General features: G+C 35.6%; 1 protein-coding gene across 3 annotated transcripts in view; it reads right to left on the bottom strand.

Annotated features, from left to right (window-relative positions):
* The window catches only part of ADAMTS20 (ADAM metallopeptidase with thrombospondin type 1 motif 20), an 87,552-nt gene that overhangs the window by 44,413 nt on the left and 28,220 nt on the right, over positions 1-14,919 (bottom strand). For all 3 annotated transcript variants that reach the window (XR_004306446.1, XM_032443193.1, XM_032443192.1), the window contains 8 exons: positions 11,539-11,622; positions 10,724-10,848; positions 9,892-9,932; positions 9,490-9,595; positions 8,299-8,445; positions 7,809-7,950; positions 6,328-6,432; positions 365-510 (listed from right to left, as the gene is read on the bottom strand). Coding sequence is in view for 2 of the 3 variants with exons in the window: in XM_032443193.1 (XP_032299084.1) it covers positions 365-510; positions 6,328-6,432; positions 7,809-7,950; positions 8,299-8,445; positions 9,490-9,595; positions 9,892-9,932; positions 10,724-10,848; positions 11,539-11,622 (896 nt within the window). In the remaining variant the exon portion in view is untranslated. The remainder of the gene's footprint in view (positions 1-364; positions 511-6,327; positions 6,433-7,808; positions 7,951-8,298; positions 8,446-9,489; positions 9,596-9,891; positions 9,933-10,723; positions 10,849-11,538; positions 11,623-14,919) is intronic.

Genomic DNA, 14,919 nt, shown 5'->3' on the forward strand with positions numbered 1-14,919 from the left:
AACAAATTGTTTAACTAAAAAGATTCCTAGGCAGTGTATCCATGTTTGTTTTGCAACTTCTGGTCCATATCTCAATGTTTAAGAAAACCCTCAGTATATAAAGCTAGAAAACAAGACTCTAAACCAAAGTGAGTCTTCATCAGTATCTATAAAAGTGAATGATTTAGTTGAAGAAAAAGTACTCTAGAAGTTCTAAGCAGTCTGAAGTCTCTGGACTCATTCTTCTTTTCAGACATGGCTAAAACACAGTTACTGGTGCTTTGAATGAATTCATGAAACCACAATGCCTTCGTATTATGTTGAACTAAACCATTATATCATAATTCCTTCATTGTGCTCTAATGAAGAACAACAAACAACATACTCTGGTCTGTTACAGAGCCTGGTGGTGCTCTTGATTCCACCTCCACAAGTTCTTGAACATGAGCTATACGGTCCCCATGGTCCCCACTCTCCATCAACAGGACGCGTCTCCATTTCTCTGCTCACACAAATTCCATGGCGGCAGTGCTGCACAGTTGACAAACAAAATAAGATTTCTAAGTTAAGCAAAAAGTTACAATATATACTAGGCACAGAATGAAGTAAATTGACTTCAGCCATCCTCTGAAGCATCAAAGGCTACTCACAACTAAACACCAGATGAACTACACAGAGTCAGCACTCAAAAGAGAAAATTCCATATTATAGATGACTGACTGCAAACTCAGGATTAGACTGATGATCCAATCTGTTGACAGAAGGGTCTCTCACAGCCACATGGACAGTGGCTTACTCCATCATTCTCTGCAGTACATACATGGATCAGTCACTAGAATCATCAAAACAGATACTATCAACTCAACTGCTTGTTATCTATGAAGCTTAGGCTTTGCATTTTCACTTTCTGTGGCACAGAACAGCTTGGTATTATCTCACAGTCTCAAAGGTTTTTGTCCAACTAAACACTCTAGCATATAGAAATAATTCAAGAACCTCTGATACACAGAAAATAAAACAATCCAAGAATTCCAACCCTTTTAGAAATTGATTAAAATGTTGTATATAGTTTCTCAAGAGTTATTCTAACATGAGCATTTTTTCTGACTGTTCTTTGGGATGGACTCCCTGAGCTAGGAGGAGGTGATCTTTGAATACTAAACAGATTTCTTTGGCCTATCTTCCTTCTTGGGCCTTATTGCATAGTAGGTCCTTGAAGAAGTCAAAATCTGCTCTCCTGTTGTGAACTGCTACTCAGCCTCCTCTCTACCACCTCACGGCCACCGCAGCCAAAACTGCCTTTGACCTTCAAATGTACAACTAGTCTTTCACTGTTAGTATGAGGTACAGCAGAGCACATCTCCTTCCTTGATCACTTGGAGAAGGAAGTTATCAAAGCATGCCAGAAACCTCCCAGATCACTTACGCCCTGCTGTTCCATCCCAACAGATAACAGTGTAGTTGAAGTCGCCCATCAAGACCAAGGCCTAGTTCTCCAAACAAGACTTTGTTAAATAATCAGTTTCTCCATTATGAATTATGCCCAAACAATCCAATTTGGTAACAAAATTCTCTGCCTGTATAGCCATTGGTCATGCTGACTCTAGAGTACTGCCTATGTATTTTAAGCCCTGAAAGTCTTCCTCTGAGAATATGATAAATCAAGGTGATTTAAAGCTCAAAGCAAGCACAGAACCGAAGCAAGACCTATCTTGCTATAAAAGCCATTTAAATGTTTCAGCAAACTGGCCAGATCACTAACTTGATGCAAAGACTAACACTGTAACTCAGCAAGTAAAATAATGGCATCGTTTTGGCGTAATGTCAGTTTTTATTACTTTTACTTTTTTTCCAGATGCCTTTAGGATTCCTTTGTACCTCAAAGTTCTAGTACCTTTAGGAGGTAAACTAGCTACTAACATAAAAGATATGGATGCAGTTCATGAAAACCGAAGGTAAACATGAGGAAACATTAAGATCTTGCATATCCAAGAACTGTCATTAACATCTTATGAATTTTTTTTTTTTACAACTATAGGCTGAGTATTCTAAATCTCACATCACAAAATTTATACTGCATCCAAACATCTAAATATGATACTAGGATCTAGAGTTTAAATTCTTTTTTCCTTTCACAAAAACATTCACAGCAGCTTGAAGGGAGAACTCAGGAAAAGACAGAGTTGTAAAATGAAATGTTATACCCACAACAGCATTGTTCTAATCTATAAAAATGCAAAGCATATGTTCACATCTGGGATTTTAATAGCTTATTCAACTAACTTGTCTCAGCTATTATTCTGCTGCTGCATTCCTACAGAAGCAACATGATGAAGTCACAGTAGAAAACTCAGGCACCACACGCATTCCAGATGTTCCTCAGTGCTCGCTTGAATCAAACCCAAACCCAACCCAGATCCACATGCAATTATTACATCCTCAGAGATGAGAGAGAGGGTCAGCAGTTCAAAGTTTGGGATCAATAGATCTACAGGTACCCAGATTCGTATTTCCTAACTGCCTACTTACACCAGGCAGTTTGACTTGTAAGTATGGATTAAACAGTGATTTGATAAACTGATTTCAAGTACTGCCAATGTATCTCACAACTTACTGTACTTGCTAAGATTCCTGGAAAGCAAATTTGAAAGAAATTATTGAACTGTTGTCAGGCTATGCTAAACTTAACTGAATCAAGAGTAACAGATACATGTAGAAGAGCATGTTACACAGTGATACTAGTTATTCAGCATATAATCCAGTGAGCAAGGACTAGATAAGAACATCCACTCAGATTAATGAAAAAGTTAAAAAAAACTCTGAACTACTATTTCTGGCTGTATTTATCTCTTTGGAGTGTTCCCATTTATCACCTTGAAATAAATGTTTTCCATGTCATCTGCTACAAATGAATCTATGGAAACCTGCTGCTGCAATTTAGATCTATGTCTGATGTGCTTCTTCCTACAATACATGCACATCTTACAGCCTTGACATGTCTGCTTTCAGAGAAAAGGTCAAGAACAGAATCAGGCAAACCAGACCACATCAAGAAGTGAGGTCTAGATCACAGAATAACAATAAAACAGAGTGGTTAGTAAAATGAATATGTAACTCAGAAGATATTGAGTTGCAACTAACTAAAGTTGTACCTACAGCATCTCAGGTCTCTGTAGTACTGATTCTCAGAGAAGTCTACACCTATTATTCAGATAACATCAAATATTGTAAAGTATATACAATTTTAATCTTTTTTTTCCCTCAACATTTTCACCCTTGTTTTTGTTTGATCCTTAAAAAAAAATGTACTCTGTTTTTACAGCTCAAAAGATCCTCCACTACTTCCCAGATGGCTAACATATCTTCTCATCACCGTGATTAAAATCCACCTGAATTTTTCATACTTACTTTACACATACATAAATGTACAATGAATTACTCTTTTCGATTTATTACCTACATTTTATTGCACTCTTGAAGAACTCAAGCAATACCATGATTTCAAAGGAAATCAATATATCAGCAGAAACCAGCAATGGCAGAACAGCAAATATACCTCAGAATCAGAGACTGGCACTTCGTTTACTGATCAAAATAATCTCTTCTTGGTCTGCATTCACAAATTTAAGTGTCTTTCTCCTCATGTGGCTATAAGGGGCTCAGGACAAAATCTAAATTCATTCTATAGCTATTATGTGTGTTTATAGAGACACAAAATCAACATACCATCTATATCTGCAGTGAATAGAAGTAATAAACTTTCTCTCACTCATAAATATTGGGCATACTCTTTCCAAGAGGACCAAAGTTTGTATCATGTGAATTCCTTCTTGTTAGTAAAAAGATTCTTCCAGACCACCCTGAAATTTGTTGTCTCGTTGTTATATAAATGGCAAACCGCCAATACGAACAGGGACAGTGGGTCAGAAGACTTATCTAGATGAAAAGATCTTCATAAAAGAGGTGACTGCCAAATCAGTTTCACTCTATCGAGGACATCAAAAACTTTGGGTAAGAATCAAATATCTACTGGCTATCCTCCTAAGAGAAGGTAGGTTGAAAACGATGGAATCATAGAATAACCTGAGAGGAAGGGATGGATGACCATTGAGTCCAACTGGCTCCACATGGGACCACTCAAAATCAAACCCTATGTCTGAAAGAGTTGTCCAAAATGGTCTTTGAACTCCAGCAGCTCAGTGCAACCCTCACTGCCATCCTCACTGCCATGGGTAGCCTGTTCCAGACCCGACCATCCTCTAGTGAAGAATATTTCCCTAACTCTTAACCTAACTCTCCTCTGATGCAGCTCCATGCTGTTCCCTCTGGGACTTCTAACTGTCAACAGAGAACAGAGTTTAGCATCACTAAAGCTGCAAATGCCTTAAATACAACTCTTTGAATGCATCACAACAGAAGTGCTGCAAGCACAAAACATAAATATATTTAGCATGCTAGCATATACTAGTTACATTAACTCATCACCATGGCTTATTCCCATTAAAATCAAAGAAAAGGAGCAGTACCTTATACAAGAAGATACGACAATTTGTCAGATTAATGGCTGCTCTTTCTTGCATCTTTTCAGAGGTAATGACGGTAATTAGCTTTTCAATTTCTAGAGAATACTGTTTGGTTTCACTGCAACGATTGCATATAGTAGGCTTTTGAATTCTTGTACAAAAGAAGTGTTATGCTGCTGGCAAATTTCAGTCAACTGAATTCAAGGTTACATATAACGTTTATACAAATGATGAACTTCCTTTCTGATCTGATTGAAATGTGTTAAATGTTACATCATAAGATGTAATCATGCAAAGCTTGATTCAAATATTTTTTCCTAATTTTGCAAGAGAAACAGAAGCCATTTGCAAGACATTGTTTACCCATTAAATTGCTATTCCTTAAGGCAGTATTTTCAGAGTCCTCACTTTCACGCATTATGAAATACAAAAATAAAAGAAAAAAAAGCAATCCTTGAAGATTAAAAGTTATTGGGGGAAATTTAATAACATAATAATAACATAAAAGCTTATTCCATATGGAAATTAAACCATATCTGAACCTATAAAACTATTAAAAGATAAAAATACAAGTTTTCCCTCAGCCCCTGTAGCTGGCTAAGCACACTACCACTTAAAACACCTTAGAGTAACAAACCTGCCAAACATAAGATAATCTTATCACTGTCATATTTGAACATGTCAGAATCTCTGAAATACTTATTTTCACAGGCATCTGATGGGTGAGAAAATAGTTCTGTTTGCTAGTGGTCAATTGAGACATGGAGAAGCCATAAGATTAGATCAGCAAAGAACTCAAATGTTTTTCTTCTGCTCACGTCTCTAGCTACATGCAAATCCAACACCAAAACCCTCACATCCTTGCTATTAACACTGACTTCAACTAACATCCATTCATACTTCTGTCTCTATCAAGATATTTTAAGTGCTTTGTGCAAGGTATTTTAAGTGCTGTAGGTTATGTACTCAGAAGATGCAGAACAAAATCTGCATTCAAAAAAAAAAAAAAAGCAAAACACAACCTGCCAGATGAGGAAACAGTGAGCTGCCCTGTCATTCTCTAAAACAAGTTATGAAATAAAGCAACATGCAGGGTTTAGGGAGCCCAGTTTCCACTTCTTCCTTTTTATATTAAAAATATGTAATCCATACCTCACATAAGTAGGGTGTAAGTGCAAGAGAAATTGTGGTTTTCAGCCCTGAATAAATCCAAATATGTTGAATTATATTACAGTAGGCCAGAGAGACTACAAGTGTGAGTTACGTGTGGTGAAGGTACTTGATGGAGTAGATGAAGAGCTACTGATACTTTCACATTTTGTCTGAAGCAGATAGAATACACAAATATCTTCTGAAACCAGGAGTCTGATTCAAAGTTTTTTTCAAAAGAATTGTACTCCTACATTTAATTCACTCACACTTAAATAGTTCTAGCTCAGTGGAACAGCATCAGTAACACAAACTGGAGAATATGCTTTTAGAACTGCATGCTTTTCAGGAAATTCATCTTTGTTGCACTACTACAAATAGCTTTTTTGAATTATCTAAAGTTTTCAAACAGCAGAAGAGAAGATGGCAACTTTCACCTGAGGTCTTCTGCCTACTTTTTACCAATACGACACCCATAGGCTATTACCATTAATTTGAACAGATATGTCATAACAGTACAAGACTAAAAGAAACTTTGTAGGTCAAGTCAGGTAGATACTACTTAAGCAATCATTGCACTGCAGTAGTAGTACTGCCACACAGCAAGCACTGACCTTTCTTATCTACATCAGTGACCTTGCCATATCCGAGCTCTCAGAAACAAATGAAGGCTTACCATTCCCACACCGCAAACCGTCCCATCAGCCAAAGGCATGTGCTGAGTACGACATCCCTTGTGAACTCCCTCTGTGCTCGTGCACCATAAGCGCTTGCATTGTTTCTGAACAGAGAATAAATTACCTTTATTGTACTTGTACACTACTTTAGACATCAACTGGCATATCTGCATTGTTTTTCTCACACTACATGGGTTTAATTTTTGCTATTATTTTGTACAGACAACTCCCTCCCTCACGCCTCCAAAAATCAATTTTGCCCAACACTGGGCAGGACCATGGAATAGTTGAAGCAGATCTTATTAGAAATAATACATTACTTTAGATCTTCTAATTCAGTACATAATTTAGTAAAAAGGCATGTAAGATTATGGTCAGTATAATGCAATATGGTTGGAGTATAACACCCAGATAAAGACACTAGCTGGAATTTTTTTTGAAAACACACTGACTAGAAACTTAAGAAAAAAACCTTTTCAGAATTTTAAAGAGATTTTTTATGGACAAATAACCTCTATGGATTAAAAAAGTCTCAAAGCAACCTTCAGTAACACCATCTTCAGGACAATGAATTCCTCTTTACTTTTCTATAATATTCCCATAGACTGTCTCTTCTTAAACAGTACTTTACTGCATCAACAGTTCCACTTCATTCACTTTAAATTTGATCTTAAATTCTCTCCTCTAAACAGTTCTAACAAGCTGTGTAATACAAATATAGGTATTTGACAAGTTGACATCTTGACAGTAACAACTGAGGTCATACTGCTACATTTGTTATTGTACCTTCTACATTGCCTTCTGAAATACTTCTATATACTCAATTCTGTACATTATTTCCTTTTCAGATATCAATTTTGCTTTAAAGAATATTTGGTTCATAACATGAAACATACACTCTAAAAGGCAGAGAAATATCTGACAGAAATCTCTATCAGACAGAAATATCTATCTCAGAAATATCTGACAGAAATATCTATCAGACAGAAATATCTATCTCAGAAATATCTGAAAGAAATCTGAGCTTTGGATCAAACATTTGGAAAAAGTATTAGAATTAATATACTAATTTTAAAGTTATAAATTTGTAAAACCAGTCAAAGCAGATAAGAAATCCGCTAATGTTATATGGTGGCTATAATGTGAAAGCATTTATTAAAAGTGTTGAAATCATTCTACTTCAGTAGTTGCAGTAAGTTTTAATTTATTCAACTTTGATCTTTTAAAGGAATTATATTTACACTCACAGATGTACAAATCAAAATTAATTCATCCTGATTTTAATCCTATGTATTTCTATAAAGCAGAGCAGCAAGGCTTTCAACTGAACTCTTTCCCCTTTTAAGAAGAGAATCTGAACTTTGACATACTACAAGATAAAATGCTTACAAAAATGGACTGACTGAGATTTCATTTCTAAGCCTACATCTCAGTAATTTTTAGTACCTATTAAGCAGCAGTCTCTGCATTGTTCACTCACCAGATAGGGACACACTTGCGACCCAGTGCCAAACATAAGCTCACACTGCTTATTGACATCATACATTAATCCAGGCAGCTGAGAAGAAAGACCATAAATTCTTCCACTCGGTTTATCTAGGAGGCATTCACCATAACCAGTGCTGTTGTGAAAACAGGAAAAAAGTGTGAATTAATCACTGTTCTGACCTATTAAGATCATATTAAGGAGTTCTTTAATAACCAATGTCACGATGTTTTAGAAAAGTACGGTCTTAGTTTTATGTTTTGATTATCACTTCACTGAAGTCATGGAACTACTCATCCTCCGAATAGTTACATACCTGTAATTTCTGGGGGATTTAGGCCCTCCAAGTCAGTGGTTAAAGTCAATGACAATATTAAAGTGGCATTTAGCAATAATTTTAACACTTTTCTGAATGACTCAAAATTGAAAAAGAAAAAATATATATATATTATACTGAATATATTATTATTATACTGATACTTACTCAAGAAATTCAGTGATGTATTTTTGACTGCATTTCGACCAGGTCCATGGACTTGTATGGTAATTTAAAGTTGGAGCCATAACGTGGTATTGATGTTTAATTCCAGCTTCTTTACATTTAAAGCTGTCATCATGTGGCACATTAAATCTAAGAAACAAAAGAAATAAACTCCAAAAAAAATTCAGCTATAATTAATGGAAATACTTCTGTTAAAACAGCAAAAGCCCCAGATTTAAGTGTGAATATACCTTAGAACTGTAATGAAATTTGTGTTTCATGACTATATGACATTATGGCAATCATGCTGAATACAGTAAGAATTTTACAGCTGTGTAGTTCTTTAGCACGCCAGCAAAAATCACAGTGTTTTGGGAGTATGGCATTTTAAATGAACAACCCATCTACTGAAGTGAATATTCAAGACTGGCTGTAACATATTGCCACAATATTCACCTTATAATCTTTACTATTTAATAACAAACTACAGAGCCCATCAATATCATTTTATGCAACAAATACTTCACCAAATTTTATAACTCAGTTTAAGTAACAAGATAAATGGCATGTATGTAAATGAACTTCCAGGAGAATGAAAACCAACAAGCTAGCTACTGAGCTCTGTAATGCCATTGTTACCTACACTGTGGCATGCCTCATGGAGCTAGAGTATAGCATCTTTCTGCCATCACTGATGAGGTATGCTTCATAAAATAAAATGCTGTCATCTCCGCTTATTTTTCTGTGTAAAGTATTTCTCTTTGTGTTACTCTATTGTTTTCTGAAAGGATCAAACAGAAGGAAGAATATTTCTGTATTACATTACAAGCCTTTTCTTAAATTCCTGCTACAGTTAGAATGCAAGTAGAGTTAACAGACCTATGTTGCACATCTCAGATACCTGTCCCAGTGTCCCAGTCAGCTGATGTAACAAAAGGACAGAAGGTGGTAGATAAATCCAGTACCTCCCATCATCCCAGTTAGCAAATGGCCAAACTATAAGTCTCATGGTTTCTGTACCTCTAGGTAGCATGGCAGAGTTGACTCCTTGCAAGGGCCAAAACCACTGACTATTCCAAAAGTACATAAATGTTCTACTCACCCCTGGAAAATTACAACCTATCACTGGAAACTGGTCATATTCAAAAGACATATAAAAAAAAAAAAATTACCTGCTGGGAAATAGGTACTTACACATGTCCAAGCTCATGTGCTATAGTAAAAGCAGCACTTAAACCATTTTCTTCACTTATAGAACAGCTGCGTAGTGGGTCACACATTGTACCTAGCTCTGCCAAACCTGGAAAATTGAATTATTTTACAAAAGCCTAATAGAATGAGTTTTAATGTAGAAAGAATGATTCTATAAGCAAATACTATAGCACAGGAATTGAAAAAGCCATGCACCAGCTATGCAACCAGATTTACACAAAACCAGCTAGCACCCAAGATAACAGTATCTGTGGAACAGCTCTGAAATGATTTCATCTGGCAACTAAATTTATATCTATTTTCTGTTTTTTTCTTAAATCTTACAGTAAAATCCTCCTACAGATTTTGCTATAAAATAATACTAATGGAAAAAATATAACTCACCTAGAGTATCGCACTTCTCTCTAGCTCTGCAGATATCTTCCCTTAAAAGAAAAGACTTATTTTAAATTACAAGCAAATGAAAAATGCTTTCTTTAAAAGTATTTCACTGTTGCTACATTAGTTACAGCAATTATAAATCTCAATTCTAAATTTTTATTCTTGCAGTCTTTTTAATCTTTGCATTCTTGTGAGAGAATTGATTTACATTCACCAAAAAAAGCCCACAGAATGACATCCTATCTAGCTTGCAAAGAATGCAAACTGATAAAATAAGCTGTTTCTCCCGCATGTATTTGAGTGTAAAATGCTGCTGGAAGTGTGCAGATTCCAATATACATGCACTAGAGCAGCTGCCAAAATAACAATGTAAAATTCAGGACAAATATCAAACACAGTTTTAAGTACAACAATGTGTCTGGTTTGAACATGGATAAAAAATTAACAAGAAGGAACAAGAGAGAATGTATCTCAATGAATGAGCATCAGAGCCTCCACTCTGACATTTTCCATTTGTGAGCTTTTGTCAGTTCTAATTATGCCAGGGCTAATAAGGCATTGATCATCACTTAATTAGCAATAGCTAATTTCTGTCTGTATATCACCATGTCCCTGTCATGTACATGCACAATGTTTAAAGATGTCAATTCCTTCTAAAAATTTAAGATCTAAATAATACCTAATGATCACCAGGGGTGAGTGTAGTGTAAGATATTATCTATCCACTCCAAGTAATTATGAACTTTACCAATAGATATTTAAATATGATGAGCTAAGAAAAAAGTTGAAACATTTGTCTCATCTAGCTGGGTAATTGTCTCTTTCAATACCATACCTAGTGATAAGAACAGCAGTGTCATGATGAGAAGGGTGAGCATCATCCAAAATGTTTTGCGCTTGCTGCCATATACAAAAATTACGAAGAGTGGTAGCTGCATTAAAAGTGATAGTTGGTCCTTCCTAAGGAATACCAAAGAAACAAAAAAAAACTGGTGGCAGTATTCTTATATTTGCAATTAATATTTTGTTATTCATGTCCCTAATCTCCACAGCCACAGAAAGGAGTCAGAAAGATTCTATTCACACAAATTTGTTTTCAGAATAGGGATCTTAATTTAGCTAAAAGTAATCAGTCATAAGACCCCATCTTATTAATCAATGCCTCACATATTAGGTACAGAAAAATAGGCTGGCAAAATAATTATGATAAATAACTATTAAAACATACACCTGAAAAATGTACACTTCTTATAATTTAAAATATTATAACTGTTAGTGCTGAAAACTCTCAGTAAAAACCCTCAAAGAAAGCTGCCATTTCTCAGTTGTATTTGCATGAGTCTAACAACACTTAAGGGAGTTACTCCATAACCTCTCACCCTGTTTCTAACTGAAACACATTTAGTTCAACAGGAAGCACTAATAAACAACTGGAGAAATATGGGTATTAAATTGAGGCTGTGTAGTTAACCTCTCCATACATTAATTAGACCTGCACTGTGGTACCAGAACATACAACATTCATTCTTCTCTTCTATATAAAATATATAGTTAAATGAAAAATAAAATAAAAGTACATAAAATATTTTCAAGTTTAGAATTATAATGCAAATTTATACATTTTGAAATTTAAGAAATATTTTTTCCTACCTGTTCATTGTGAATTACTATTAACTTTACAATAATTATATTTATAAGATTCCCAATACTTGAATCTTTATAGATTGCTGCAACCTAAAGAGGAAAAAATCAGATGGTTAGAATATTAAACTCATCTGACAGATCATATTTCATGTTGACATGCAAATGTCTTATCAGAGAATAACAGGCAGTTATGCAAAGGATGCCTCAGGCAACCACCTCTGCCTTTCTACCCTTGGGTTTCGGTAACAAACCCGAAGTAGATGCCTGGTTTTAAACAACGATGCTGCATCAAAATATCTCACACTACACACACCAAGGTGAGAATTTATCTGATGTTCTCCAGTGCCGTTCTCTATCCATTATCCAACAATAATTTTCCTAGATGTTAAAAATGCAGTTATTGAATATCCAAATAGTTACAATTTTATATAATTTTGAAACACTTAAACACTATTTCAATTAAATTAGTGGAGTAAGTGTATATACATTGTAATACCTGTAGTTTACTGATAAAATATCACAGATAGAAATGGAGTAATGTTAGCAGAACTGTCATAAACACAAGCTGGTTTATGCACATGATTTGAGGAATCAACACCTAAAACATTATAGTGTTTCAGAAAGTATATGGGAACCAATAAACTTTTGCCTGTACTTTTAATAGAAGCAGGACAGCACTGAAAACATACCTGACACTTTACAAAGGTTTATTTCCTCATTTACAAATTTCTATTTACATAGCCAATGGACACTTTATGATGTTGCAGCCAGATAGTAAAAATTATGTGTCAGTTCCATATACCATAGTAAACCAAAGCTATTTTTCATAAAGGCAGTAAAAAAGTTAATTCACTTTCAGTAACAGCTTCAGACATCCCATCCATATGGAATCCCCTATTTGGCTTAAAGCAATTATCAATTAAGCCTTATCTAAATGAATGTTGTCCACTAAACACAGAAGCACTGTGTTTAGTCCCCACACTGGCTTGGACTAAGTCTACAAGGCTACAAAAGAAAAATGATAAGGAATTGATCCAATGGAATAGTTCTTTGGTTTTTGGTTGTTTTGTGTGTGTGTGTATGTACTGTGTTATACCAACCAACATGGCCTCATTGCGGGTGCTGCCTCTTTAACATGAGTGTTGGCCGAGGGAACAGTACAGATTAGAGTTGTCTTGGAAGTACCCTACACTACAACTGGTTCAAACTGCTTGCGAAGACACAGTCTTGTGTGCAGATCCTACATACCTAAATTCAAGTAATTCTGCTAAAAGCTGGAAATGACAGAGCCCTGGCTCCCCGTGATTCATACCATCCTGTTCTCAAAACTGGGTAAGAGCACAATATGCTGCACCACCCTTCATTCCTTTGTTGACAGACAAGCAAGACATAGAGGACACATAATAGCAGGGAGATAGTCAGAGTTCTGGAATTCATGTGGAAAACATTGACTATCTAATGTCTTTTCCTTCCAAAAGGATTCCATTCTTGGTTACTAACTAGCAAGTGTCCAGTTATTCTGAGGAGCATCTCTTGAGTGCTCACTGAAGAGTTCAACTAGGAATGAGAACATTCAAAAGATCCCTATTAAAGAACAGATATCTTTACAGCTCTATAGCTCAAGGACTATAAATGCAAATAAGAGAACTTATGCAATGTTACCAGAATTTGAATGCAATTAACTGTTCTACTACTATTAAAGCTAACACAAATTAGCAGAAAATGTATTTTTATGGCTTGAGATGGACTAACAAATCTAGAAAGAATATATATATATATATTCTTCTCAGGAAACAGTCACAGTCTAGTCATTCTCCTGAATGAACTGCCCTATTAAAATAACAAAACACTGATATGCTTATCTCATGTAACTAACATTATGCTATCTGTCCAGACTCCTTCAATAGTCAGTGAAGAAGAACAGACAAATAGCCATCCAGACGCATCCATCTGAAGATATGTATTTAGGCAAATGTATTTTCAAACAAAATACTATGATAAATTATTACATTTCTTCAGCCGCTTACAATGGATGGAGACTAGATGTCTAACAGATGTATGAGATTAATTACACCCAACTGTTCCAAGTTCTTCTTCTCTTCAGCAAAGAAGAAACAGAAAGTTGATTGATATGGAACTCCAAAATCAAGTCAAAGAGGAATCTGAGACGAGACCTGCAAGATTCTTTGGCTTATAATGCCTTCTACAGGGAGAAGAAGCCCACAAGAACTCTCCTAACACTTCAGCTGATGTAAGAGCTACCTAAACCTTAACCAGACTACTTGTTGCAACACAAACCTATACAAGGTGACACATGTACAATCATAACAGAAAGATCTTTTATAGAGCATAAAACAAAGCCGGACTACTTAATGTTGGAGCATGCATTGCTATAGAAATAAATATCTTTCAATTAAATACACAAATAATCCAGTTAAGAAGGTCTCAGCTTTTGAACAGACACTCTGAAATTCAGGAAACAGTTACAGTTCACTGACTATATGTAAAGTGATGTTGCATGCATTGGTCAAATACTGATATAGGATCTGTCCAGTTCTACAAGACTTTATTCCAGTTAGAATAGTCATAGAGAACTAGATTTAGGGTGAACTAGGTTCAGTTGACAACAAATAATGCCAGAAGTGTTCAAAATAGGACTATCATAGGCTTCAGTGTATCATTACCCTTCAGTTTCATAAAGGCCTCCAGTAATAAGGTATGTAAGAAGATAACCCATTTTTAGTCCTGGATGGCTAGAAGGATTTAGGGAAAGAGTCCAAACTAATGCCTTCTTAGGATTAAAATGTGGCATTTCTTGTTCTTAATTCTTACTGTAGCCAATTTCTTCATATATAGTAACAGGCTCTTGAGAAATCTGTTACAGTTGTGTAACCTCAACAGGTATCATTCGCAAACAAAATCTGAAAATGGAAGGTGGAAAGAACCCAGCATGAAATGAAGAGGCAGGTTCCTTCTTTTCCTGCTGACAGTGCCAATGGAGAATGTTTGGGCAAAGCACTTTCTTCAGAAGCCATTGGAAATGGCTCATACATTAGAGAAGATGCATAATCAGACTAAGCATAAGAGAAAATACTCGCTGGACATCCAAAGACCATCTGTAGTAGGATCTTGAACATCACATCTAAGCAACATTCAACTACTGTCTGCCCCCGTCTAGAGCAGACAGGAGGTCTGAAATCATGTCATTTAGACACCTAAGGCCAATAGCTCTGACAAGAACCGAAAACATTCTTTCACACAGTTTGAAAACTGGTGATTATCTACTAACTCTAAAAGTTAGCACTGCTCTTGTTAATTCCATGCTCAAGTCGAAGTATAGACACACTATTTCATGGGCATTTTCAGGACTGTCAAAAGTTTACTTGT

Source organism: Coturnix japonica, chromosome 1 (assembly GCF_001577835.2).
Source record: "Coturnix japonica isolate 7356 chromosome 1, Coturnix japonica 2.1, whole genome shotgun sequence".
Taxonomy (NCBI): Eukaryota; Metazoa; Chordata; class Aves; order Galliformes; family Phasianidae; genus Coturnix; species Coturnix japonica.